This window comes from Haliaeetus albicilla, chromosome 19 (genome assembly GCF_947461875.1).
Source record: "Haliaeetus albicilla chromosome 19, bHalAlb1.1, whole genome shotgun sequence".
NCBI lineage: Eukaryota > Metazoa > Chordata > Aves > Accipitriformes > Accipitridae > Haliaeetus > Haliaeetus albicilla.
In genome coordinates, this window is record NC_091501.1 from 16,262,075 (window position 1) to 16,287,609 (window position 25,535).

The 25,535-nt window shown below is 38.8% G+C and overlaps 1 protein-coding gene across 1 annotated transcript in view; it reads left to right on the forward strand.

The window, feature by feature from the left end:
* The window catches only part of PIK3C2G (phosphatidylinositol-4-phosphate 3-kinase catalytic subunit type 2 gamma), a 208,427-nt gene that overhangs the window by 111,353 nt on the left and 71,539 nt on the right, over positions 1–25,535 (forward strand). Inside the window, exons 20-25 of the mRNA XM_069807825.1 lie at positions 13,646–13,826; positions 15,180–15,287; positions 17,584–17,676; positions 19,857–19,986; positions 22,111–22,247; positions 24,975–25,144. Of these exons, the coding sequence (XP_069663926.1) occupies positions 13,646–13,826; positions 15,180–15,287; positions 17,584–17,676; positions 19,857–19,986; positions 22,111–22,247; positions 24,975–25,144 (819 nt within the window). The remainder of the gene's footprint in view (positions 1–13,645; positions 13,827–15,179; positions 15,288–17,583; positions 17,677–19,856; positions 19,987–22,110; positions 22,248–24,974; positions 25,145–25,535) is intronic.

Below are 25,535 nucleotides of genomic sequence, written 5' to 3' on the forward strand. Positions count from 1 at the left end.
AGAACTATTTAGTAAAAAAACCAAACAAGCAAACAAAAAAACCAAACTGTAGGGTCTAAGTTCAACACTGCTTTAAATGAAGACTTGTTTCTTATACTTTTATTAATTTGTTTCAATCAGAAGTTTTACAAATATATCATGTAAAATATATAGGAAGAAAAATTGCTGAAATGAAAACCTTTAAGAGAAATTACCTGATTGTACCATTCTGCCCACATCACCAGTCACATGCTTGGGTATAAAAGTTCTGCAACTAGGCAGAAAACATAAAATTTGATGATGATATTTGAAAAATAGCTGTATAAAACCCCATAAGTTATAAGTGACAGCAAATGCTCTTTGGAATAAGAAACCAGTAGTTTTCAATTAGTGTTAAATGAGAAATTATGTTATGTCAGCTGATATTAAATGGGTATAAATGTCTGGATTAGTACAAAATTATCTGATGTCTGGAAAAAAATTTAATTTACTGAATTGATATTAATCAGGCTCATTAGCTTTAGTGTGACAGCTGCCATCTTGGCTAACACAGAAGGGATTGAACAGGGCGTGGATTAACTTAAAGAACAGACCCTCATCATGAGTGCTGTAACACATTATACATTTTTAACTGAGGGAAGACCTTGTTTGTACATCAGCAAGGGAAGGGGGGTTCTGTCCAGGAAATAGGGCATTACTATCTGTAATAATTACCCTGTGAGCACTGGGCACAGAGGAGGTCAGACAGTAAACAAGATTTCCAATGCTTCTTTAGGGCTTGGCATAATGACAGCTGATAAAACTCTGCTTACCTAGCTCAGCTAATTTCTGCTTTGACCTGTAGCATTTCCGTTGTTGAGTCTGGTATTAGAAGTCAGTATTTATTCTTCTACTTAACCTTCTCTACAATGTCATTCCATTGTGTGTGATGATTTCTATCAGGAGAAGCATTTTTATTAATTAAACTTGTCTAATGGCACTGCTTAGCCAGCTTTTGAGTGACTTGCATAACCCGCAGATCTCATGTATGTGTTTTTGTTGATAGGGCAGTTAGCTGAAATGAATTTAAGCAGCCACCGCAGCAAATATTCTTGCAATTGTCAGTGCTTTGTTCTGTGTGTCACTCAGAAGTACATTGCTTGGTCATGGTATGAAAATGGAAAGTCACTTAAATAACAGTGCACTTTAATATAATTTTTTGCACCAATTTAAAGCTCACATGTGCAGTCTTCAGCTATTGCCCTGCTTTATCATCAGGAGGTTTTTAAACAGCAATTTAAAGGAGGTTTAAACAGTAATTTGCCTGGCTTGGCAAGGCTCGCCGATGGCTGCCACCCTGTAAGTACTGCCACCGCTTTGCTGGGAGAAATAATATGGCATTTATCCATATTAATTTTTGGCGCACACAGATTTTTGCTCACTCAGCAGAGTACACGTTTAAGGACAAATGTGGCTGATTCAGGAGTATTCATGCAATTAAAAGTGAGTGAGCATGTGTATGGTCAGAGAGAGGAGGAAAGGTGTGACTTCTGCCTCTCAGTCCACTATTCAGCTGCACCCTCACGTGAACTGAGTGTAAGGACAGCGCTTTGAGTGCAAGAAGGATACCTATAGCAGAGCCAGTGAGTTTCAAAGTCCCAGTAGCATTTTGTGTCAGATGGCTGATCTATATTTGTTCTGCCAATGCAGTAACGGCCCCTGGAGAACATGCTCCCCTCTTTACCTGACTCAGGACATATGGAGATACGACATCTGCTTACTGCAATAATACTTCCACAAATGTGATTGTGATCTTGGAACTAGAGCTGAACTTTTCATCACAACAACTAAATTTTAGTTGTGCTTTTCTCATGAGTGAAAAAATGCCCAGGGCTGCTTTTTTCTCCCATATGATTGAAAAATGCTGGCTATATGAGTATCACATGGGAAGGAGGTGGCAATGTTATTAAACAGACCTATTTGCCGTAGCATTTACCTCTGTGGCCTAAAAGCAGCTTACCAACAAACACAGCATCCTATGAGAAGGTAAATAATCCTTTGCTCTTTTGAAAATGAAAACAAAAGCATAGAAATATTAAAGAATGTTGCCAAAGTCACCCAGCAAGTAAAATCAGGAATTCAAGATGGATTTTCATTCTTATATCTGCCTTAAATTCTTCTGACAGTAAAATCTATTAATTTTAACCCCAAGACTATATGGTTTGACCTAAAGAGAGTCATGTAAGATTTCCTTGATAAAAGCTTAAGAAGTAACACCTTCATGGTTAGGGGTTCATTAAAAGGGAATTTAGTTTATTCAAAAGTTTATTCAGATCTGGTCCTACACTTGGACATGTCTTAGCAGAGCTAAGATGGACTTGTAAACCTTGATGAGACTTAATGTCTACTACCCAGCAATGAAAGAGCTGTCTGAAATGAGAGATTAATTTCAGCAAGCCTCTGCAAACTAAGCCAACCTAATTTCACATAGGTCTATGCCTCACTTTCCTACTGTGCCTGCCCTCCAGCTGTTCTGTTTTCCATGGTAACTAGGCCAGCTGTCGACTAGGAAAATACCCTTGGGCCAACTGAAAAAGAAAACTTTTCTCTTACTAATATCTTACAGCAAGCTTCCCTGGTACATGAGCTTAACTTCAAATTCCCACTTCTCTTTTTACAAAGACAATATTTGGTGGCAGTAATGCAATGAAATGGAAGGAAGATCAGAACCAGACCAGTATTTAAAAAGGAGAAATCTAAAGATACTTCCTTCTCTGCTCTGCTCTCCTCTCTGACTGACCCTTGCAAAAGATACTATTGCTATATATAGGGGGGAGCAAAAAATGAACAGAGACCAACAAAAGGGGAAGAAAACTAAAACCAGAGAGAAAGAAAGAAAATAGGCTTAGAAAGAAGGGGTATGAAGATAATGGAAACACTCCTCTTCACAATGTAAATGCTTGTTGTTGTGTCCTGCCACTGACGGGAATGAGCAGACAAGAGCTGTCTCTCATGGTCTTCTTTCCTTTAATTAAATGAAAACATGGTAGGTATCATATTGTTTGAAGAAGACTGCAGAGTAGCCTTATGCATAAGGAGAGCTGCAGTCTGAAGAGATTTCTCCCTTAGAAGAGTGAGAATCATAAAAAGATGAAAAAGTGTTATTGGGACTCTAGAGACTTCCCTATTGTAAAGTCTGATTCTCTCTCTTCTGTTCCCTGAAAACAAATTGGTTTTGTTAGTTATTTTTGAAGTGTAAATGACCATAAGTCTTCATGCACTACTTTATTTGAGCTATGGAGGTACTCTCAAAGTTGTTCTTTTGACAGTCACACACACACCTGCACAAAGGTAACAAGTTGCTGTGATCTTGCCCACCTGATCCATGCAGTCTTTGTTGTTGTACAGCATTGAGGTGCCACGTGGCAAATTGCCAGAAAAAGAAGACTCACTGTCTTACAGAAAGCATACTATGTGAGATATGAGAGGTCCACTGAAAACAGTGTTTTGCAACCTTGTAATTACACTGAGGTATCGTCATTGCTGAAACACTAAAGCAGTACCTAGCTGAAGGCTCATTATACCTCCCTACAGTGATCTGAAAAAAGTTCCCTTTGTTAGATATTGGGAAAAGAAGATAAGCAGGGCCACTAGCTAGAGCAGAGATGTCCAGATGAAAGTAAAGAACCAGAAGAGACTGACATGTCAGGAAGTAATGTGGGATCAGGATCCTAGTTCTTGTACCTGAATTACCTGCACTCAAGACACAATGGATATAGGCAGGTTCTTCCAGCAAGGTAGAAGTGGTGCTGCCTTAAAAGAAACATTAACTCCACATGTATTTGCAATGCATCAAATCTCATTCTTCCTTCCTCTGCTGTTGGCGTCTGAGCACCTTGTCTGTAAAAACCTGAGACTCTACTTGAAAGATAACAGCTTTGACTGTAGACATTGTTAAACAAAGCAAATTCTTGTAACTGAGTGCAGAGCGAATAGGAAAATTAACAGCCCATCTCAAGATCTACTGCTCTGCAGAATAAATTCTTTTGAATGACATAATATTTGCAAAACAATGTCACTCTCATCTTATTCCCTCCCAAAAACCAAACCCCTCCCTCCCCGTGCCCAGAGTGAGTCATAAGAATGATAATCTGAAAACTCTAGGATTATAAAGTACAGATCTGACTCAGAATGTATGAATAAAATCTGGAACTGCTCCTAATATGAGCAGCCAAAAGCCGTAATGACCTTGTAGAAAGACAATTTCAGTTTTCTCCCTGAATCTACTTCTGTATTAGTATGTTAAAAAAGTAAAAAACAAACAACACCCTCCCCCCCCCCAAAAAAACCAAACCCAAAACCAAACAAGTGCATACGACATTTTAAAGTGAAGTTAACCAGAGTGTTGCAGTGTAGCTCAGGTCTAATTCTGCAGTTTTGTGTAAATCTGGATTGTTCAGTGCATGCAGAACCATACAGAATTAGCTCTGTGTCATACATTTTGTTTTATGGTGTCATGAGGGATTTTTTGTTCCAGCTGTGAAGCTAACTAGAAGCTACAGAAGCCATCCAAAGCCATTTTGGTAGACATGAACTACCCAAACAATAGGCAGATGAAGAGAAACATTTTCAGATTCTCCTCAATGTATAGCTGTGGTAACTGTGGCCTAAATCCAGGTACAATACAAAGTTTAGCAGCTCCACTGGCTCTAGTGGACTGCTTAAACTTGGATTAATTTTGTGTTTTATTTATATGGTTTGAAAGTAGAGTAGCTTAGTCCCCTCCTGTATCCAATTAATTGCTGGCATATTTGGACATCATCCCATTAAAGCCATTGGGTCTGCTTATTTTAGTGGTGATTATCCGATCTAATCCCATTCGTTGCAAGCTTCCAATGCAGTTACCCACTGGGAAGAATACAACAATTTCTGTTATGCCTGGAATGAATGGTGCGTTTCAGTTCCTGTGCCACAAATTTACTCTAAGCTATTACCAAGATAGATGGTTGGTAGCTTTCAGGCTTGCTGATTCTGGTCTAAGTAAGATACTGCATGAAATTCTGATAACAATATGGCATTTGTTCTGAGGACAAAATCTGCAATTTTGAAAAAAGTGCAGACAGGGATGTACCTAGTCACGTGAAGAAAGCACTGGCAAAGATGGAGCTAGTCTTTTCAAAATTAATGCCAGACTTGAATGACATGTTTCTCTTTGAGTGCAAAATAATACTGCCCCATTGATAATCTGCATGCAGATATTAAATGCAATACATTCAGTAAGCAGCTTTTTTTTTTTTTTTTTTAATTAGGAATACAGGTTTTGGAGAGCAAAGTTAATCATTCTCTTTGATTCTCTTTATTGAGACAGTGGTAATTTTTCTATTAATAGTTGAGAACAGTTAGACCTATAGTTGCAAGCCTGAGCTTAAGTCATTCTCAGTATTAACGACACTTGGGGGTGAAGGCGTTTAATTTCTTTAGCTTTGGATTTACATGTTATTAGAGTGGGATCTGTGGTGGACTGTGAACCCTCACTCACAGATTCTGAAGTTATCCAAGGTCAGCACTGTTGTATATAGATGTTGTTGGAAACAACCACTAGTTTTGTTATGCTGGTGTTCTGGTGCAGGTACTTTTTGTGTTCGTGATAGTGTGTTAATAAATTGGTCCTCTGCTGCTTGCAGACCCCACCCAATGAAGAGGAGCGGACCAGAAAGAGAGCGACTTTGCTAACAGTTTTTTGGGTTGGGTTGGGTTTTTTTTACAAACTGGAGCAGAAAGAGACAGACACTGTTAGTATTTCTTTTTACTAGGTGATTCTTGTAGCACTTATATTGACATTAACGTGTCCATCCAACAAATTGGAGAAGATAGGTTCTGAGGGTGATCATTACTTTAGACCAGGTAGCATCTACTATCCAGTAGTGATAGTGGTACCTGTGCACCATTATACTCTCCTACTAATTCTTGCTACAGTTAATTTTTGAGTTAAATACTCTTTCTTCTCCAGACAAAACCAGTTTTATCTGGGGTTTATTTTCTTAACACAGAAGTGTGTGCAACTAACCATATTACGTATCAAATAAAACGTTTTTCTGCTAGGCAACCTTAGCAGAGTTTGGCAACTTACTTGCGTAGTGTAGCATAGCATTTGTTTTCACTGATCTGCTAATTTTTTGTGAGTCAGCAGGACATGCATTCCACAGTTAAGGCATTCAGCAGGAGTGGGGGGAACTGGGTTGATTGAATCTACTGGATCGAGTGATTTATCTGGATGTAATTTGTGTTGCCTTGTTCATAAAGGTCTTTGAGAGGAGATTAGCAAGTAATGGCAACTAATCCCTTGGCTCCCATAGAATGTGCTTCTCAAGTCTAACCAGCATACTTTATAAGTCTGCAACAGTTTTTGTTGTCTAAGGGAGACTAACATGTTAGACATCTGTTCTAAGTTATGTTATAAAAAAAAAAAAAAATCAGAAAAACGAAAGCAAATGTATCACGTGGCCTTTTAAAACAAAATTTCTCTTTAAGCAGAGGTATTTTCCATTCAAGGGTAATGCTTTGAAAAATGAGTCTATAAAAGCAGCTCTGTTTTATGAGAAGTAGCAGGTGAAAAAGACTGCAGGTTTCTTATGTGCGAGGTGTGAAGAGCCAAAAGCAGACAGGTGGTGCAAGCTGAACAGCTGCTGCTTTTCCATCCTGGAGACTTGCTTGGTTAGAAAGATTCAGAGAAAATATTGTACCACGCTTCATTCAGTCTACTCAAGAAATGTAAACTTTCAATCTCTTCTTGTTCTAGAACAGAAAGAAAGAAGAGAAGAAAGGTTGGCAGATGAGGCAGAGTTGGGCCAGCCCTCTTGTGCCTCTCCCTTTCTGCTGGCTTTGTTCTTGGTCAAAGAAAGGGACAGTGAAAGAGAGTTCAGCCTTGGTCCTTCCAGTCAAGTGGATGGCCTCGCACTGTGTTTCTGTTAAACTATAGAAAATGCTCAGTACTGCAGTCACTTGGGAGAACTGTGATGTCCCTTCCATCTTTATTGTACATTCATCCTTCTGCCTAACTGTCGTTGCTCCCCATTCTCCCCTGCAGAAATTGCGTTGTTCTCAACATGTTAGGCATTTTGTGCTTCTCAGTTGCTGGTTTGTTTTGACATCTGTTGCTTTGTTGATTGCCACGCCCCAATAGGGCTATGCAGAACGGTGCTGCTGTTTTCTGTGGTTTCCTTTCTGACTTGGAGTAGTAAATCACACTTTTCTAGAATGTGAGGTTAGTTTAAAAAGGGAGGTATTATCCTGTATCTATTTTTTAAAGGAATTTGACAGACATAGCCTGTATGTTTCTCTTGAATAACAACGGACCATGAGAACAGAGCCACTTTAACGCTTTCCAGCAAGGTTAATGAAATTAAATTTTGCTGTCCAGTGAAGGCTTATCTCACTAAGGCTGTGAAGGAGGCTGGGAACAGAGATTACATTGCAACAAGTGCAAGTGTTCCTTTCTGTTCTCTGAAGCAATAGCTGCCATCCTACAGACACGTTTCTGGGAGCTTCAAGAAGTTCAGTCATCCATCCTAGGCACTGGCAAAGAGATCAGAAAAGCCACAGTCATATTTGTCAGCTTGGCACTCTGCTGCCTTAGAGTTTGGCTGTGTCTAAAGAGGCCATGCCTGAGCAGACCAGCTAGGAAGTGAAAAAGATGAGTTCTGCAGACTTGGCTGTGCTCTGCAGAGGAGTAAGGGGAGTTGCGGGCGTAAGGGATGGAGGACGAGACGTACTTGGTATTTTACTATTTATTCCAGAATATGGAATTCATTGGAGTTCACAGTGTTGTGCAGTACTTGCTATATTGATATCTCTGTCAAACGGATTATTCCCGTTATCAGTGCCAGGGAGGTAAAAACCTTGTCCAGGGTAATCTTGGGAAGATAAAAGAAAATACTAAGAAAGCTTTTACTTGCAACTGAGTAATGAATAGCAGCGGTTGCTCACTCATCCTCATGGCCCATCACAGGCTAGATGGAGGTATCGATCTTTAGCTGCACGTTTTTGTCATCTCTCTCATCCTTGTGGCTGCGGGTCACTTGCAGTGGGACTTAAGAAGCGGCAAAGCCCAAATGCAACCCCACTGGCAAACCACCCCTTATTCTCGTGTCTACGAATGCAAACAGTAAAATGTTTTTTTCAAGGAGTCAAAAATGAAATCAGTCATATGCTTTGCGTGTGTGCCACGGCTCCATGGCACAATAAAGCCCAAAGGACAGCTTGGAAATGTTGCAGGATGTCTAATGAAAATCAAGATGGATGGCAACCTCGGACAGACATGGAGGCTGTGCAGTGGTAGAGAAGTGTGTTTGTGTGCTAATCTTCGATACGAAGGGCTGTGGGGAATCATTTTAAAACAATTATTGCTATAATGAGCAACAGTCTTGCACTAATGTTTTCTTCTGTGACTTGTCCTGCCTCCAGCTTAGTGAAACAGAAAAAAAGCATGAAATATACCTTCACAGCAAAGCATATTGGTTTCCTTGGTCAAGTTTACCAAAGAATGACCGATGACAGTAAGTAGCTCAGCACTCACCTTAAAACCCTAAGGCACCTCATTTTCATGGTGTGTCTCTGAATTCAAAACACCTTAAGCAAAGAGTACACAGTGTGTGTGCTGGTAGGCACAGCTTTTGTGTAATAAATACCAGACATCACTTGGAAATGAATTAACTAGGGTCACTACTCTGACACCACGTGTAAATAACCCAGTCGGACTGTATCTTGCTCTTTCATAGCAGGTAGGGGTTAAACCTGCAATAAGATACTGGAGATCCTGGCCTTTTCTTGGGTTTCTTTTGCTACAATGTGGTTTAACAGGCTACCTGCAAGCTAATCCGCCCTGTCAGGCGTTACTTTCTGGTTCACCCTGCTCCCCTTTCTGAAGGAGACAAGGAACAGACGTTCAAGCAGCAGTTGTCTGAGCAGCCTCACTCTTTCACTTGTCTGCCAAATCCAACTCAGAGAGTCTGCTGTGAGGCCTTCAGAGCACCAGCTTTCTTCTCTCCCCACACCATAGGAGAATAAGGCCAGCTCACTTGTTTTGGTACCAAGAACCATCCAATCTCATTCCTTTCCTTCCTTTTTTTATTTTCCCCCTCCCTTTTTTTTTCTGATTTCCTTTTTCGCCGTAGCTGCTGGTTTTAGCCCTGTGTCTCCTTCTCTGACAGAGCAGCCAACTCAGCCTGATTCAATCCCACCTTCCCTTCTGCCCTATGGCAAAAATCTCTCCAGCACACTTGTGTTTGTGTACCTGGAAAAGAGATACACAAACTTCTGCAGCTGCAAGTACCAGAACATGGGGTTGGAGCCACCTTGCAGGCATGGAGTGGGTGAATGCAGAAAGGAAGAGAAGCAGCTGCTTGCAGAAGTCAGGGGCATCTTTCAGGGCACTCCAGAATCTGACTTTGACCCTCTGACTGCTGCTATGCAGAGGCAGTCTAGTTTGCTTCATTGCTAAATTTCAGGTCAGCATCCTTCTGTTTCCAGTCCTGTTGTGCTATTTCACAAAAGTGACCTTGGGACAGTGTCTGAATTCCCCTGGCCTTGCTGAGAATGAGGGTGTTTGTCCCAAATCAGAGAAGCTTGAAGAGAGAGGAAGTCTCCCTGTTGTTAGGAAGAAGATCCTCTCTCTCTAGGCCTGGCATGAAGCCAGGCTTTTATATTGAGTTCTGTCTTGCAGAATCCTGTGAAAATTGTCAGGGGGAAAAAAAACCAAACCAAAAACCAAACAACTTCACATACTCCCTTACTGGCAGCCTTGAGTTTTATATCATTCCAATTTTGTATTCCTCTGTCACAGCTAGGCATCCTGTTCTAACTTGAAAATTTCATTAGTGTCTTAAGCGTTTCTCTATCCTGCAGCCTCAGAAGTTGCAGGCTTTCCTATCTCTGCTGAGTTCTCGCAATGGCAGACTGAGGATGTGTGTGCCAGGAAGCTGGGAAGACAGAATTACAACAGCATATTTGTTCAGTTGTTGAATAAACATTTCAGCAAAGCCTACAATGAGTCATCACATTAAAAGCTATCCTTTTTATCCTCCTTGGGACTGCTTTTATAAAATGAATATAAAAGTCAGACCCAGTTAATTCAAATTATTTTGCAAATTAAGGTCTACAGGCTTTTAAAAGCATACCCACCCCCGTGGGCAGGCAGAAGGAAGTTGCGCTGCCTGTACCGCAGTTGCTAGACGCGTTTTGAGTGCAGAGCCCCGAGTCCTTCACGGGGCTGCTGGGGTAGCACGTGCCCTGTCAAAAGCTGCCATGTGGGTTCAGACTGTGCGGTGTGTGCTGTGCTGCGGCTGGTATGGAAATGGATTTTACCAGTGAGATCATGATGACTGCCTCAACTTTCCCCATGGACTGGGCTCAAGAAGCACATGTGAGAGGCTTCAGCCTCTATACATCCTCTGTCCTCACATAGACGTAAGCTATCTGAATCTGGCCCATAATCTTTCTCAGGTCGAAAAGAAATCTTTGTATTGTATATGTATATAAGCTTATTTTCTACGAACACTCGGCCATAAGAATAATCAAAAAATGGATCTTCTAAGTTGATCTGCCTTATGCAGGGAGTAGCTCTGTTTAAAATAGGAAAACATTTTGGTTTTGCACTTTTGCTTCCTTCATGTGAAATCTTAAGCCTTTCATTTTAGGGAAATAAAAGTTGTTTTAATATTCTGTGTATCTGAGAGGATTAAAAGGACATCTCATGAAAAGGTAGCCTTTCTGGATTCCCTAAATATGTACCATTAAAAAAGGAGTAGGTGAACAAATATGATTTAGATGCTCAGGAGCTGATGCCAATGCAAGCCTAAGTGCAGACAGAAGATTCTGCACCAACATAACCTGGCCAGTTCAAAATAGGTATCACAGTGATGTCGTCTTTTCTTAGGTGCCCTTGCCTTTGCAGGGCAGAAGTGAACAAGTTTATTCTGACTGTGGTCCAAGAGAAATGTAAGCTCTTTAGCTGGACTGAGCTGGGCTCTGCTTCAGTACACTAAAATTCCTGCCCATGTGACAGTTTGGATTGTGCCAGTAATGCTTTTGCTTAAAAAATAATCGCCAACCCTGTTCCTGGATTTTGTTGAAGTGGACAGAGTATGTTTTTGTTTTAAATCACCTTGTTTGCCTACAACTGATCTTAAAAAGGCCACTGCAGAGTGTGATTCAGTACCCTAAACATAGGCTATTTTAGACAGCACAGGGCATGTGAGGCATCAGCATGGGAGTGGCACACACAAGGTATTGCCTCTAGTGGACCCATGCCCTTCCAAGGCAGCAGCTGGAGGCCAAATAAGATTTCCTAGGACATCTGAAATGGCACATTTAAGCAAATGAATCCTATCCTGTGGAATCTTGGACTTAGTCTGCTTGAAATCTGGAAGAATTAGTTTATTCACCACCATAAATGCATGTGCTCTCAGCCTTCTTCAGTTTGTGGAGGGTTCAGGATAAGAATGCAGTTGCATTTATATGCTGGGGTTTGCCTTCCACCAGGCACTGCAATGACAATTTGTATTTCTTTCTGATCCAAAAAGTAATTATTTGTTTTTACTAGTCTACAGAAAGAAATGTCATTTCAATCTGCTCCAGAGAGTGCTGATGATAAACTTCTCATATCTCTTCCCTTTCATGTCTAGGCATTTCTGATAGAAACACCACACATTCTTTTAAGATTTTCAGTACTTATAAACCCTTAGATGTTCAGAGGTTTTGTGTAACTGGAAAGGCTTTTCAGAAACCAGTAGGTGACGTTATTCTGCATTGAATTACATAGGAAAAGAGGACCTAGAAGGATCATTGCCTTATAAAAGATGACAAGAATCCCTCATCACCAAAAGATGCATGGGCTGTGGTAGCAATATTGTAATGCTTTATATATGCTTTGAAGGAGTTGAATCGTCTATAGGAATTATGATATTATTTTTTTTACTTTTAAATATCAGTGCTTGATATATAACTTGTTCTTGCTTTTTCTTATGTGACATATTCATATGTGATGTGCCTTGAAAGTCAACAGCTTCTCTGATTTCTGTCCTGTGAAAACTAGCATTATTTGCTAGGTTTGACTAACCTCATGAGATATGGGAAACTGCATTAAGATTCAGACATTTATAAGGAATTTAGGGTTTGAGATGTTCTTAAGGATGAAGTCGTAGGGAGGAAAGTTCAGACAAAAGCAAACAACAGTTCATCAGTCCTACAGGCAAAGGGAAATCCCAGGCGATGGGTAGGGTGTTAGTAGTAATATAAAGCTGGTGATTCCACCTACACTAATAAAAATAAATCAAATGTGTACAAAACCTCTGGCCCACATAAGGAAAAAATTTCCCAGTGATTAATGCCATTAACTAAAAAAGCCCACTAAACTCCACAACTTTCCTGGCCCAAATAAATGTGTAATTAGAGAAGAGTGCATGGTGAACATGAAAAAAAAAAAAAGTAGTGTGTTTCTGGGTTTATTTCTGACTTTTATGTTGGTAATAACTCCAGTTCCAAAGCTTTTACAAACTTCAGTAGAACTAAGAGCTGAGTTTTTGCTCTAGACCAACACTTACCAGTGAAGAAAGGAATAAAGCGGGCTCATTTCACTCTTTTTAGCCAATTTCAGAAGTGTCTCCTCAACTTAAAATAGTGAAAGTTTTTAGCACTGATGATACATCTGAGGTTAAATGGTCTCTAAACGTACCTCCTAGCTGAAAGATGTGCTTGGATGTGTAAGTGTACTGGCAGGAGAAAAAAAAGAATAGATTTCAGGATATATATTTAAGACTGGACTTCAAAAAATACAACTTTCAATTTGTAAACTTCTTGCAAAAATAAGCAGCAATACAGGCACTGCACTATGTATGACAAGAAGAAGTGGCAGGTTCCTAGTGATTCAACATGGAATCTCATTAGCTATCAATTGGGACTTGAGTACTGCCAACAAATTGTCCTGGGTTTGGCTGGGATAGAGTTAATTTTCTTCCTAGTAGCTGGTATAGTGTTATGTCTTGGATTCTGTATGAGAATAACATTGATAACACACTGATGTTTTCAGTTGTCTTTAAGTAGTGTTTAGGCTAAGTCAAGGATTTTTCAGCTTCTCATGCCCAGCCAGCAAGAAGGCTGGAGGGGCACAAGAAGTTGGGAGGGGACACAGTCAGGGCAGCTGACCTAAACTGACCAAAGGAATATTCCGTACCTATGACGTCATGCCCAGTATATAAACTTGGGGGGAGTTGGCCTGGGGGGATCGCTGCTTGGGAACTAACTGGGCATTGGTCAGTGAGTGGTGAGCGATTGCATTGCGCATCACTTGTTTTGTATATTCCAATTATTTTATTATTACTGTCATTTTATTATAGTTGTTGTTATTAGTTTCTTCCTTTCTGTTCTAGTAAACTGTTCTTATCTCAACCCACAAGTTTTACCTCTTCCCTTCTGATTCTCTCCCCCTTCCCACTGCGTGAAGGGGAAATGAATGAGCGGCTGCGTGGTGCTTAGTTGCTGGCTGGGGTTAAACTATGTGACACATTTTCTGCTGCCCAAAGTCACCAAACACAGATTAGTCTGGAGTCCATTTATTGTTCCTGCTAGAGGTGATGTAAAATAAAAATCAGTTTTTAGATACACAGATTTTTTTTCCCCTTCCTTCCTTCAGGCTGTTGAAGAATGCACAGAATGAAGTTCATTTCAGAATCTGGTATCAGAAACTACTGGCTGCTCTCCAATTCTGTGCTGGAAAAACCCTGAACAATGAGTTTTCTAAGGAAGGGAAACTTATCAGAATTCTGGAAGACATGGCCAAGAAAGTAAAAGCTGCCAGTGACCCAAAAAGAAAGGTTTGTTAAAAATTACCTCCCTTTCCATCTAAGTTTCTTCAGGTAATTTTATTTTTTCTAAAGTGACACTTCTTTCCTATAATGCCCTTTGCATAAATAAACCCAAGATTTGACTAAAATTTGTAAAATTTTGTGCTGCTCTGAAAACAAGTAAAACATATGTATTTAATGGGACGACTGTCCTCACTATTATTCTTGAGGTCAGCAGATCTTTTAAGCCATTTAAATTCCTTCATCAATGGCTTCTCGACCAGACTTGGAGGCAGTTAGAAATAATGGTAACAAAGCTGATTAACATTTTACTGAAAAGAACACTCACATTTAGTGCCTCAACCAAAACCATTTGACTCCTGTAGAGCTGCAGTATTTCTTGAAAATTTTGCTAAGAGCTGTCCTTGACAGGCTGAACGTGATAAATTCTTAGCAAAGCCAACCAGAGTGGACTGTACTTAATATCTCAAATACAGCATTCAGCAATTAATACTGTACTCATATCTGCAGAGATGTGTTCCTGGCAGTAGAAGACTTGCTGTCATCTTCTCCAGCAGGTGCAGCTTTTATATTGCATAGGTACATTTCCAATTCAAAACTGTTAATTTTCCAAGACAGCTGTTGCTACTTACCTGATGTGTAAATCTGCTTCTTGCTGAGTTCTCAGTAAGACAGACCAGAAAGCCAAATAAAAATATACCTGCCACTGCTGGTTAACATGAATTCTTTTTGCCTTATTAAGATTTCAAAGATTCTCAAATGATTTTTCAGAAAACGCTCAGTGTTGCTACCAAGAGCAGCAAAGCAAACACGGGAGTAAAAAGACAAAAATATTTGCAAAGAGAAAAATCCATGTAAAGAAAAAGAAATAGTAGTGATACATTATACATTATTGATGCATAATTCAGATTTTAGAGATTAATCTGAAGGCTGCAGTTACTGCAATACTGAGAAACTCCCAAACCTTGCAGTTAACACACCTATAGTTTGGCACAGGAGATCACAGTGTTGAGGCAACAAGCTACGAATTGTGAAGTTGTCCAGCAAGGCAAAAAAGACACGAGACGCAGCAGAGCAGGTGCAAGGCTAATCAGCCTCTAATGAAGGGTACTGAATCTGAACCTATGTGACAGCATGAACTGGTAGTGCATCTAGGCAGAAAAAGCATGAATGTACAGTAAAATTACAGTTCTTATTTTTAATAACTGCACCTCAGTGTGACCTCATTAGCTGTTACAAGGTTACATGGATGCTACTCGCTCCAGAAATTGTACTGCTTGTTTAAAATATAGAAAGACAGTCAACGGCTTAAAAGCTGCTGTTATGTTCTTTCATGTTGCCATAATGATTCACATGTTGCAGGAGGTGTTAAAGGGGGAACTCAACAGACTTCAGCAGTTCTTCCAGGAGGTAAAGGTTTGCCGGCTTCCCCTGAATCCTGCGCTTGTGGTCCAAGGCATAGAGGCAGACGTAAGTCTAGTTCATGCAATGGATTACGTATTTAATTTTATTTGGTGTTTTTATTAGTATAAAGGGGGAGACGGAGTGAATGTCTGCATTGACTGGGAAATAATCTTACTGGTATTAAGCATGAGTCATCTGGTAAACTGACATCTAGCCTAATCCCCTTTGAACTAGGGGCCTTTGTTGGAGGCAGAGGTGAAGGGGACTGGTGGGGTGGGCGTTTCGTGCATGTCTCGCCTTCCGCAGCTGCGACAGCAGAGGTGTCAAACTCCCAGCAGCCTGCTCCCAGCTCGGATGCCCTGCCGTGGCCTTGGGATCGGCAAGGGCACCTGGCTTCCCTGAAGCTGAGACCTTGTTACCATCCTGCCCAGGTAGCTTTTGGTGGCAGGTTTGGTTTTCATCTAAGACTCTCCCCCGTCACGTATGGGAGCAGCCAAAGGTCTAGGACTAATTCTCTTTTTGCTGAGGTGACACTAGGCACATGACTGAGAATTGCTAGTATATTAAATATTCACAGTAACATACCTGTGTCCATGAACCCTATTAAAAATGACTTAAAAATAAATGAAACAACAATGCTCTTTAGTGTTACTTGACTTGACTTTGACCACGGTTCTAAGACTCAGTTATTCATTGTTTAGAAATGTTTTCATAAACAATATTATGCCAGGAATAAGCTGTCCCATCTCCGGAGAAGGAAAAGGTATTCAGCAGCAAGAAAAAACAAACCTGAACACCTATGTATATTACCAGTTACAGCTACCTAATTACAGCAATTTGTGCTCTATTTTTGTTCTCTGGCTCATTATCCACAGTGGACCTGATTCTAAGAGGTGCTGATCCCTTCAGTTGCCTTTGACCTGTGATTCTCCAAATAATTGCTATTCAGCCTTGATCTTGCTGAGAACAGAGGTCTTCCAGCACCCTGCAGGCTTGGGCCAATTGTGTATGATATAAGTCAGAAGAATTTGAAGCCTGCTGCTTCTCACTGCTTTCAGGCTTTTTGGAAATAATGACTAATGGGAAGGTATCTCACCATGTCGTGCTATTTATACTGCACCAACTTGGCTGGACAGATACAAAATGTTTAAATATAAGTATCTGAAGAGAGATTTTTTTTTTTTTTTTCATTTTTCTTGTATCATTATAGGCCATTATCTTGCTATAAATATATGCAGCTTCTTGATTGAACTGTATGTCAGTATAATCATGCAAATTAGAATTTTTAAGTGCTTATAATTACCTAAATTTAATTCATTTTGGTGTCATCTATTGATTTTACTCGTAGCAAGCGCTGCTTCCAGCTCTGTCAGTAATGCATTATCTCACAGCAACCTTTCAAGCACTTACTGAGACATTTCAATTGGCAAAATTCCATAGGGGGTCAGGATTTCATCATCAATAATAACTATTGCATATCGCAGAGGTACGGTGTGGCTAAGGCAATATTTGTATGCTTGTACCATGCTTTGAGACGTTTAGATGAAAAGCAAGAGAGAGCTGTGTCTAGTAGTGGTTTTGTTCAAATTAGCCTCCATTGCACTTCACCCGGTAACGACAGCAGTAGCTCCTGTGGGGTTCTCGTTATTTCTAGAAACCAGGCCATTAACTTACCATTGTCTTTGGTTGTTTTTTTCAGTGGGTTCCCCCCGCCCTTTTTTTTAATGATGGTAATAATACCACCCTAACTCACACAGGATTTGCAGTCCTTGGCTCATTAATGCTTTTTGAAGCCCTTTGAGGTCTTCAGGTGGAAGGAGCTGTAGGGCATGAGAAGTCAGAGTTTACATTTAATTAAGATAAATTCCACATAAAATAGATTATGATTTTCAGAATTTCCTGTATCCTCAGCCACAGTGAAATCACCAAAGAAATTATTAGGTTCTTTGCTTCCATAAAGATTGTATGATTAGGCTTTTTTTTTTTTTTCCAGAAAATAACAGGACCAAAGGCTTTTCAGTGCTTTACAGATTCTCATTAGATCAGTCTTATGGACTTCATCCACTCATCCCAGCCAAAGTTCATCGTTAATAGGCCTGGGTGAAAATGAAAAACAATTAGTACGGAAAGTATTATCCATTCATATAATCTGATTATTGAGTGAAACAAACTCTCTGGGGAAAAAGAATTTCTCATTTTCCTGACCCAATTAAACAGTCAATAATATCAAGAATTATTTATTTTTTTATCAGTGCTACAGAGCAGTATTTAAAGATGGTACTTTTTCAGAGGGATTGTATTAGCCTGATGGTTTATATATGTGACACTGTTGTTCTTCTCTCTCATCTTTTTTTCCCTGAAGTCATGTTCATATTTTACGTCCAATGCTTTTCCATTAAAAATCTCCTTCATCAATGCAAATGGTCCTGGTGGAAACATCAATGTTATTTTTAAGGTATGTTCTTCCTCTAATCCTCAGTTCCTTTTGTATGGAAAATGTTGATTTGAAATTCAACTAATTTATGTTTTAAACCTTGAGCGTGAGCATGTTTGATTTGGCTCTGCTGTTCACTTTTCCCAATTATTTTTGACACTAGAACTTTTAATGGGATATGTCGAGGCAATGCACTGAAGTATCAACTTTTTGATTGGTAGAGAATCAAATGACTTCTTGCATTTTTTTTTTCTCAGTGGAGACAACCAGGCTAAAATATTATTTTATGTTTTAAATCTAGTTTATTTACCACACTGAAGTCAGAGGGTAAGTCTCAGAGAAGAGATAGTTCAGAATGATGGAATCCATTAGCGTTGTCCATATGTCTCTAACAAATCAAAATACTGGAGCGTTAGAGACTGCGTTTGCTACACAGAACTAATTCTGCCCCTGTCAGCCAGTGGAGGGGAATGGGCTGAGGAAGAGGGAGGTGGAGGGGACAGTAGAGGAGCTCTGTCTCATTGGAGTTACTTGGAGGAACTGACTCTGAAAATAAACTCCGGTTTATTTTCCAGTTGTGAGCTAGAAAAGCTTCAGAGTTCAGGACAGTGCTGTGTCCATCCACAAAAGTTACTTCTCTTTCAAGAGAGCAAAAGTCTTGCATAAAGTAGGTACTGGTTTTGGAGAAGAACACTGAAGTTCATAAAATGGCTGATGTATACAAAATGGTCAGTGTTGCGAAGACATTATTCCTAGATCTTTTGCAGTATCATTTTCCAAACCAGAAGTCTAAAAAATTGATTTAAAAAAAAAAAAAAAAAAAAAAAAAAAGATTTCTAGGCTGTCTTGAATTCAATTGACCTTTAGAGCACCTGTGATTCTTGGGAATAGAAGTATGCTTTCCAGGCTTGTTAGGAGGAAGCTAGCAATGTTATGTTTTTCTGAACATTCAGAAAACCAGTTCTTACGTTATTTCATCTGAGAATCAATGTTAAATAGGCAGGTTCCTACTTACATGAGCAACTTGAGCAAATGGCTGCTCATAAGGCATTTAAACATTTATGCTGGTTCTACCTAGACAGTGTTTTCCCTGCCCAGTAATGTACAACCAACAACCAACTGTTCAGTTGCTGTAGAAGTATTACAGCTGGCATCACCTTCTCCTGTCAGCAGACTGTTGTGTTAAAGTATCTTTTACTTGTACCGTAGTTCTATTGTTTATTCATGATGGACAATGCATACATAAAATGATAAGCACTGATATCATGCTAAATTGTCTACTGACTGTTTATGTGAGGGAAGGAGGGAAGGTAAGTGGAGGGAATAAGATTTTTTGCAGGTTTAGGTACTAAGAATTAATTGAAATCAAGATTACCTTTAAATGAAAGAAAAATAGATTTGGATTTTTTTTTTTAAAGATGAGTTTATGTCTCTTCAAGTACTCATTTCATGGCAGTAAATGTCTGTAGATTGGAACGCTTATATAAAAAGAACGTAATAAAAGAATAAAGCACTTAAAAATACCAGTAAAAGTCACATGTATTTTAGATGGGGTGGGTAGGGGAGAAACAAAAAAAAGCAGGGCTTTTGTTTTCACAGGCCATTTACTCAGCCATGGTTGAAAATAATCTTTTCATTACTTCTTGTGGCTACAATTAAAGCCCCATTTCACTAAGATTATTGTTTGACCGACTCCATGGGGAGAGCAGTCAACACTGCATCACTGTTTGAAACTGAATATGAATCATGTCATGGGTAAAATATAAATTCATGATAAAATTCCCCTTCAGCTTGCTGCAAATACCAAGTTGTGAAGCTTAACATTAGACAAACACTGTCATTTGTGAAAAGGTATATAGCATTAGGTAGACTTTAAAATGTAACTATATTAGGATCCTACCTCCGGATTAAATTTTCAAACTCTAATAATTACATAGGAATAATAAGCAGAAAGGCTGCAGTTAATCAGGGAGCATTTGTTACCATCTCACTGGCTGCCAAAACTGTTTCTGTCTGTGTGCGCCATCTACTCTGTCCTCTTCCGACACAGAAAGATAAGTAGCAACTTTGAAGAAAAACAAGAGGGATTTACTGTAAAATGAATGTAGCTATTGTGGTTGGGGAAAAGCCCAAATGAAACAGGAAGTTATTTCTGTCTGGTATTGAAGGACAAACCTGAATTTCTTGTGCAATTTTCACAGATAGGCGATGATCTACGTCAAGATATGCTGGTTCTGCAAATTATTCGAGTGATGGACAGTATTTGGCTCCAAGAGGGAATGGATATGCAAATGATAATTTATAGGTGTTTATCTACAGGAAAAGGCCAAGGTCAGTTTTAGATTATAAAAGTTAGCTATATTACATTATTCATATTTCATGTAAACAGCAGTATACAAAAATCCTCTCTTTAACTTTTATTTTCATGGATGTCTTATTTATCTTCCCCCTTAAAGAAAAAAGAAATGCTCAGAATTTCAGTTACTTGAGCCCTGAATTGTATACTTGCCTGCTTCTGAATGTTCATTTTATTTATTCATTCTGCCTCTCTGGGAGAAATATAACCAAACTCATTGAATTTTGTAGCAATTTAGACTAGAATTTTCCAAAAGCCTTAACACCATCAGCTTGCACCAAATTCTTAAATGTAACTTCACACATCAAAAAGAGGGCTTTGAGAAAATGGACTATAGCTACTAAAGTTTTAATCCAGTGTGATCCTGCATAGATGCTTAAAGGAACCTAGATGCATGTGGCTATAGAAAGTACCTGTAGACAGGTGATGACAGCTTTGCATTGTTGATTTTGAAATATTATTTTTGCGATTTATGCTGCTTAGGGCAGGCCTGACTCATCTGAAAGCTTTATTTCTCTCTTTTATGGTTGTTATAGCAGAGCTGTAGCAGGGATACCAATTGGTTGCTAAAGAAATTTACTGACAGCAATAAGCTTACTAGTTTTTACTGACTCTCCAAACCTTTTACTGAAAATAATCCTTGCACAAATAGAAGACTGGTGTATCAAGATTACCTGTTGTGCCAAAAATATTAAAATAAAAAATTTTTAAAAATCATTGCTTTCTGAGCCACAAAGAGAAAATGAGGGAGGATGAATGATCTGAAGGAACTAGGAGAAAGTATAGGTGAGTTCACACATATGGTGGGTGGTTAAGGTGACCTGAAAAAAGACTCCTCCCTTCTTTGTAGAGATGGGAGTCAAAGCTTGAAGGCTTCTGCTTCAAAGGCAAATAATGCAAGAATACTATTTCTGCACATAATGTTCTAGTCACTCTTATATACTAACACTTAATTTGCTTTTTGCCAAGAAAGATAAAAGGATCATCTGCAAATAATATTCTCTGCCTGACAGTCTCTTCCTTTCAGTACTACAGCAGCAGAAAACCTCTCTCTGACAGATTTTGCTCACAAGGTCTTTCCTTATGAACTACAGAAGTGTTAATATAATTGATTTACAGTTAATGATTAAGGATAAGAGGACCAAGTGACATGCCTGCGGTTGTACAGGACATGTGCTTAAATAGACTTGTGTACCCAGGTCTTCTAATCCTAGGCTAATGACTTGCTCCGTGGGCCACTTTTTCCACACAAGGGAGATAAGAGAGGTGATAATTTCATAGTCCTGGGAACACGGAAATCACTTTTCTCAGAAATGAGAAAAGCAGATAAAGCACTGGTAGAATGCCACTTTCCAGGCATGGTATAGTAGAGGAGCCCGTCACCAAATGAAATCGTTAGAGGAAGTCCTTCCTCTAATGCAGAGTTACAGGACGACGTGCCAGGGGACCACACATGGGGACAGGGACAGAAGGCTGGCAAGCCTGGTCTCGGTTCCAAAAAAAGGAATTAAATGCATGCAGTTGAGACAGAGGAGTCAAGTGAAGCATTGCAAAATGGTTGGCTTCTCTCTGCTCTTCAAAGTCCCAATTTATGTCATATTGGATCAGACTAATTTCTGTACTATCTAGTATCCTTTCTCCCAGCTGTGATCAGCATCACATACTGCGGAAAAATTTGTGTAGCATTCTAGAGAATAAACACATATGAAATAACTCAATGTTTCATAGTAAATATCTGATCCTATTTTTTACAGATTTTTGTTGGTTTTGTACATATTCTACCCACTTTGAATCTCGTTAAATGGTTGGCCTTGTTGGTACCTTGAGGCAGTTATGTCCACAATATTGTTATTGGTGTTTTTATTTCTCATTCACAGAACTGCCACTTTTTACAAAATGTCCTCTGTTTTTTGTTTCCAAAGAGAAAGAAAAAAAAAAAATCCTGATCTATATTTTCTATTGCATTCATTATTTCATAAGCTTTTAAGCATACTTTTTTTCTGTATGGAATGATCCAACAACAGGCAATATGCATTGATGATCTTTGTATCTTTCTAAAGTTGAAGGTTTTTCATGTGAACTCTTTTCTATCTGATTAGGATTGGTACAGATGGTGCCAGATGCTATCACACTAGCGAAGATCCACAGGGAGTCTGGACTGATAGGACCATTGAAAGAAAACACAATTAAAAAATGGTTCCGTCATCACCATCCTCTGGAATCAAGTTACCAAGAGGTAACATCATAATGAAGCTTATTATACATTTCATGTTTTACCATGGGAAAAAAGAAACCAAATGGCAGTAAGCATCAAAAACAAATGACTCAGACACAAGACAAACAAGTCACATGCATAGAAGCCAGGGAATTGACTTAAATGCCAGTCTCTTTCTAAGGAGATACTGCTTTGGAGCAGGTGCATTGTAATACATTTTCTATGAAGATGTGTCATAGAGATGTTTTGAAATGTAGTAGCAAAGTGAAGAGAAGCTGAAGTAGAAATTAAGTATTGAACTCAAAAAGATTTTTTTTTTAAGTCAGCTCTCTAAATACTTTATTTTATATAAACCATACAAAGTCTCGGTGGATTTCCTGCATTTGGAAATGACCATGTCAATACCCATAGTTTTAGAAAGCTGTTTTAGCAAAACTACCTAGTCATATGATACATAAGATCATGCTTTTCATATCACGTTGTGTGATCCCACGTAATGCATCTGATTTTATGAAACTAGACATTATGCATGAGCCAAAAAATTGGAAATTTTGTTTATAGAAGCAGAAGTTTCCCAAGGAACTCTTTCTATTAATTCTTTGTTGGCTGAGTATGTTCTGAGGCCCATGAAAAACTTTTTAAAGTTTGTGTTGCTGGGACAATTTTTAGAACCCTACTCTGTGCCCACAGTAGATTAGTAGCCAAAATTTTAAATTTAAAGGGGAGCTTTCAGTGTTTACCACTCTGAAAATGAAGTGTTTTATAAGAGTTCATTAGTAGATGTATAGCATAAATATGTTTGATAAACTTTAGTAATTTTGTAATTATACCATAGGCATTTGTTCATCCACATTTTCAGTAAGAACACTTGAATTCCTAGTATATCATCTTGATTCAATTAAACAGGAACAATCTGTATAGGTGGTTTTGGGGGGGTTTTTTTGCAAGTTTGTATGTTTACAGTATTATGGTAGAAGTGCAGCCAACATTTCGATTGAAAAGTGAGATACTATTAGTTATTGATTGAAAACCTGTTTCCTTGCTGCTGCTGCAGTTTGTTAAAAGTACCATTAATGTGGAATATTCTAAACCCAATTTCTACCCATTTTCTTTCAATTTTTTAAACATATAAAATGCAGTCAGATCCGATTGCATAGGGCATGCATAAAATTACTACTATGCATTCACTTTGTACTCAATGGTGAATGAACTTTTCTCTTTCTTTACTCCTTAATAATTTTTTACTCATACAATACTGTATGTCAGGTGCTCAAAAAGCTAATGCAGAATAAGCTTTAATATCCTCATTTTACAGTTGAGTGAACAAGATCACAGAAAGCTTAGGTGTTTTATCCAAGGTCATCAAAATGAGTAAGTAGTACAGTTAGACATAAAATTCAGCCAACTCTTGTGCTGTCACACAAGTCTTCCACAGTGCTGTCATCCATATCAGCCATTGCAGGTGGCACCCTGCATCTACAGGGAAAACTTGAATGCCTAAATAATGATTTACTTTGGTTAATATAGGTCTTGTCCAAAAACATAAAGGTCACAGGTTCGGATTTCTTGGGTTTCTATATAAATTAATTGCTTTGTGATTTAGATTCATGAAAGATTAAAACTTCTGAGTAAGAACTGCATTTTCAATTCTTAAACTGTAGTAGGTAAGATTAAAAAAAGACAAAAGCTATTCCTTATGCTTTGGGGGAGAAGAGTGATCATCACCTGAATCAGGAATAACCCTGCTTTCAAAGAGGACACTGAATATGTGTGTTGTTAAAGAGATTGGGTAGATTCTTATACTAGGATAAGTCTTAGTTGTTAAATACTCCCCACTGAAGTTAGCAGAAAACTTGGAATCCACCTGTGAGTGCCTGGTGAGCAGGTCATTAGCTTGTACATTTTGCTACGTCTGCCATGGGCACATTTTTGGCTAAGAGTGATGCCACAATGTAATATTGTAAAGAGATTCATGAGATAGATCTGAATGAGCCAGTCTACTTACACGAAGCAGACTGACCATGAAAGTAAACATCTTGACCACGTGGAAGAGCATCAGAGGAGGAGGTTATATTAAACATGACTGCTAGACTTGTTTTTCATTTAATCACTCTCTTGGGTCTCTCTGCACAATGCTAGGTTTGATCCCGTAGTCTATTCAGATTCGCAGATGCTATGAGCAGAAAACAATTTAGCCTTTCTTTGTTTCAGTTCATTTCTGTAAAATAGGGTTTAATTCTTTGGGTTGGAATATTGCAAGACTTGTTTTATTAGGATTTGAGAAAAGCAACTGAGTTCTGGAGAAAAAAGACCTGTGTAGGTACAGAACAGTACAGTGGGTGAAAAATAACATACTTTCTTTACAAAGTAAATGGTTAAATTTGTGGATTTACAACTAATTTGCAAACAATTGTTTTTACAATATACCTGCAGGCTATTGAACAGAAAATGTCAGCTTCATGCCAAGAAGCTTGCTTTCCCTAGGTACGTTTCACCTTAGAAGTTTTCCATAGAATTCCAAGTATCTGTAAAACACAAGGTGAAAACCTCATGCACAAAATTGTTCTTGCATCGTAATTTTGAAGTTTGTGTATTACTTGTTTGAGTACCGTTCCTACAAACACCTGTCTGTTAAAATTTTAGCAACATGCGTAGCATTTGTAGAACTCCAATTTTTGCTTTTATTGTTAGCATCACAAACAAATATGCTTGTATATTTCTAGTAAATGCTTTTGTTTTACTAACTAGGCAGTAAGGAATTTCTTTTATTCCTGCGCTGGTTGGTGTGTTGTTACCTTCATTCTGGGAGTCTGTGATCGACACAGTGACAACATAATGCTGACAAATGCTGGACGCATGTTCCACATAGATTTTGGAAGATTTTTAGGTCACGCACAGACATTTGGAAGCATAAGAAGGTTAGTATCTATAGTGACGCACATAGTAAACTTTAAACAATGATCTGAAATTTCACAGCCTTATCAACTCCCATGGAAAAAAACACAAATGAGATCATGCTTTTTTTTCTTTCTGAATTTTCCAAAACAACATCTTTTTGTTGTTCACAAAACCTCTCAAAAGTATAGGAATTACTGGGAAAGGAATTAAAAGGAGTTGTTGGAGATCCCCTTTCAGTCTAAAAAAAATTAATCTAAATCCTTGTTTGGTCAGAGATTGAAAGATGCAGTTTAGTAGTGTCCAGAATAGTAGCCTGGCCTATGCCAAAGGAATTCTGATGTCCATTGTTTTCTTCTAACAGAGGAGTGATCCTATAATGGATCCAAAACCATAGATGTATCTAATTGACCA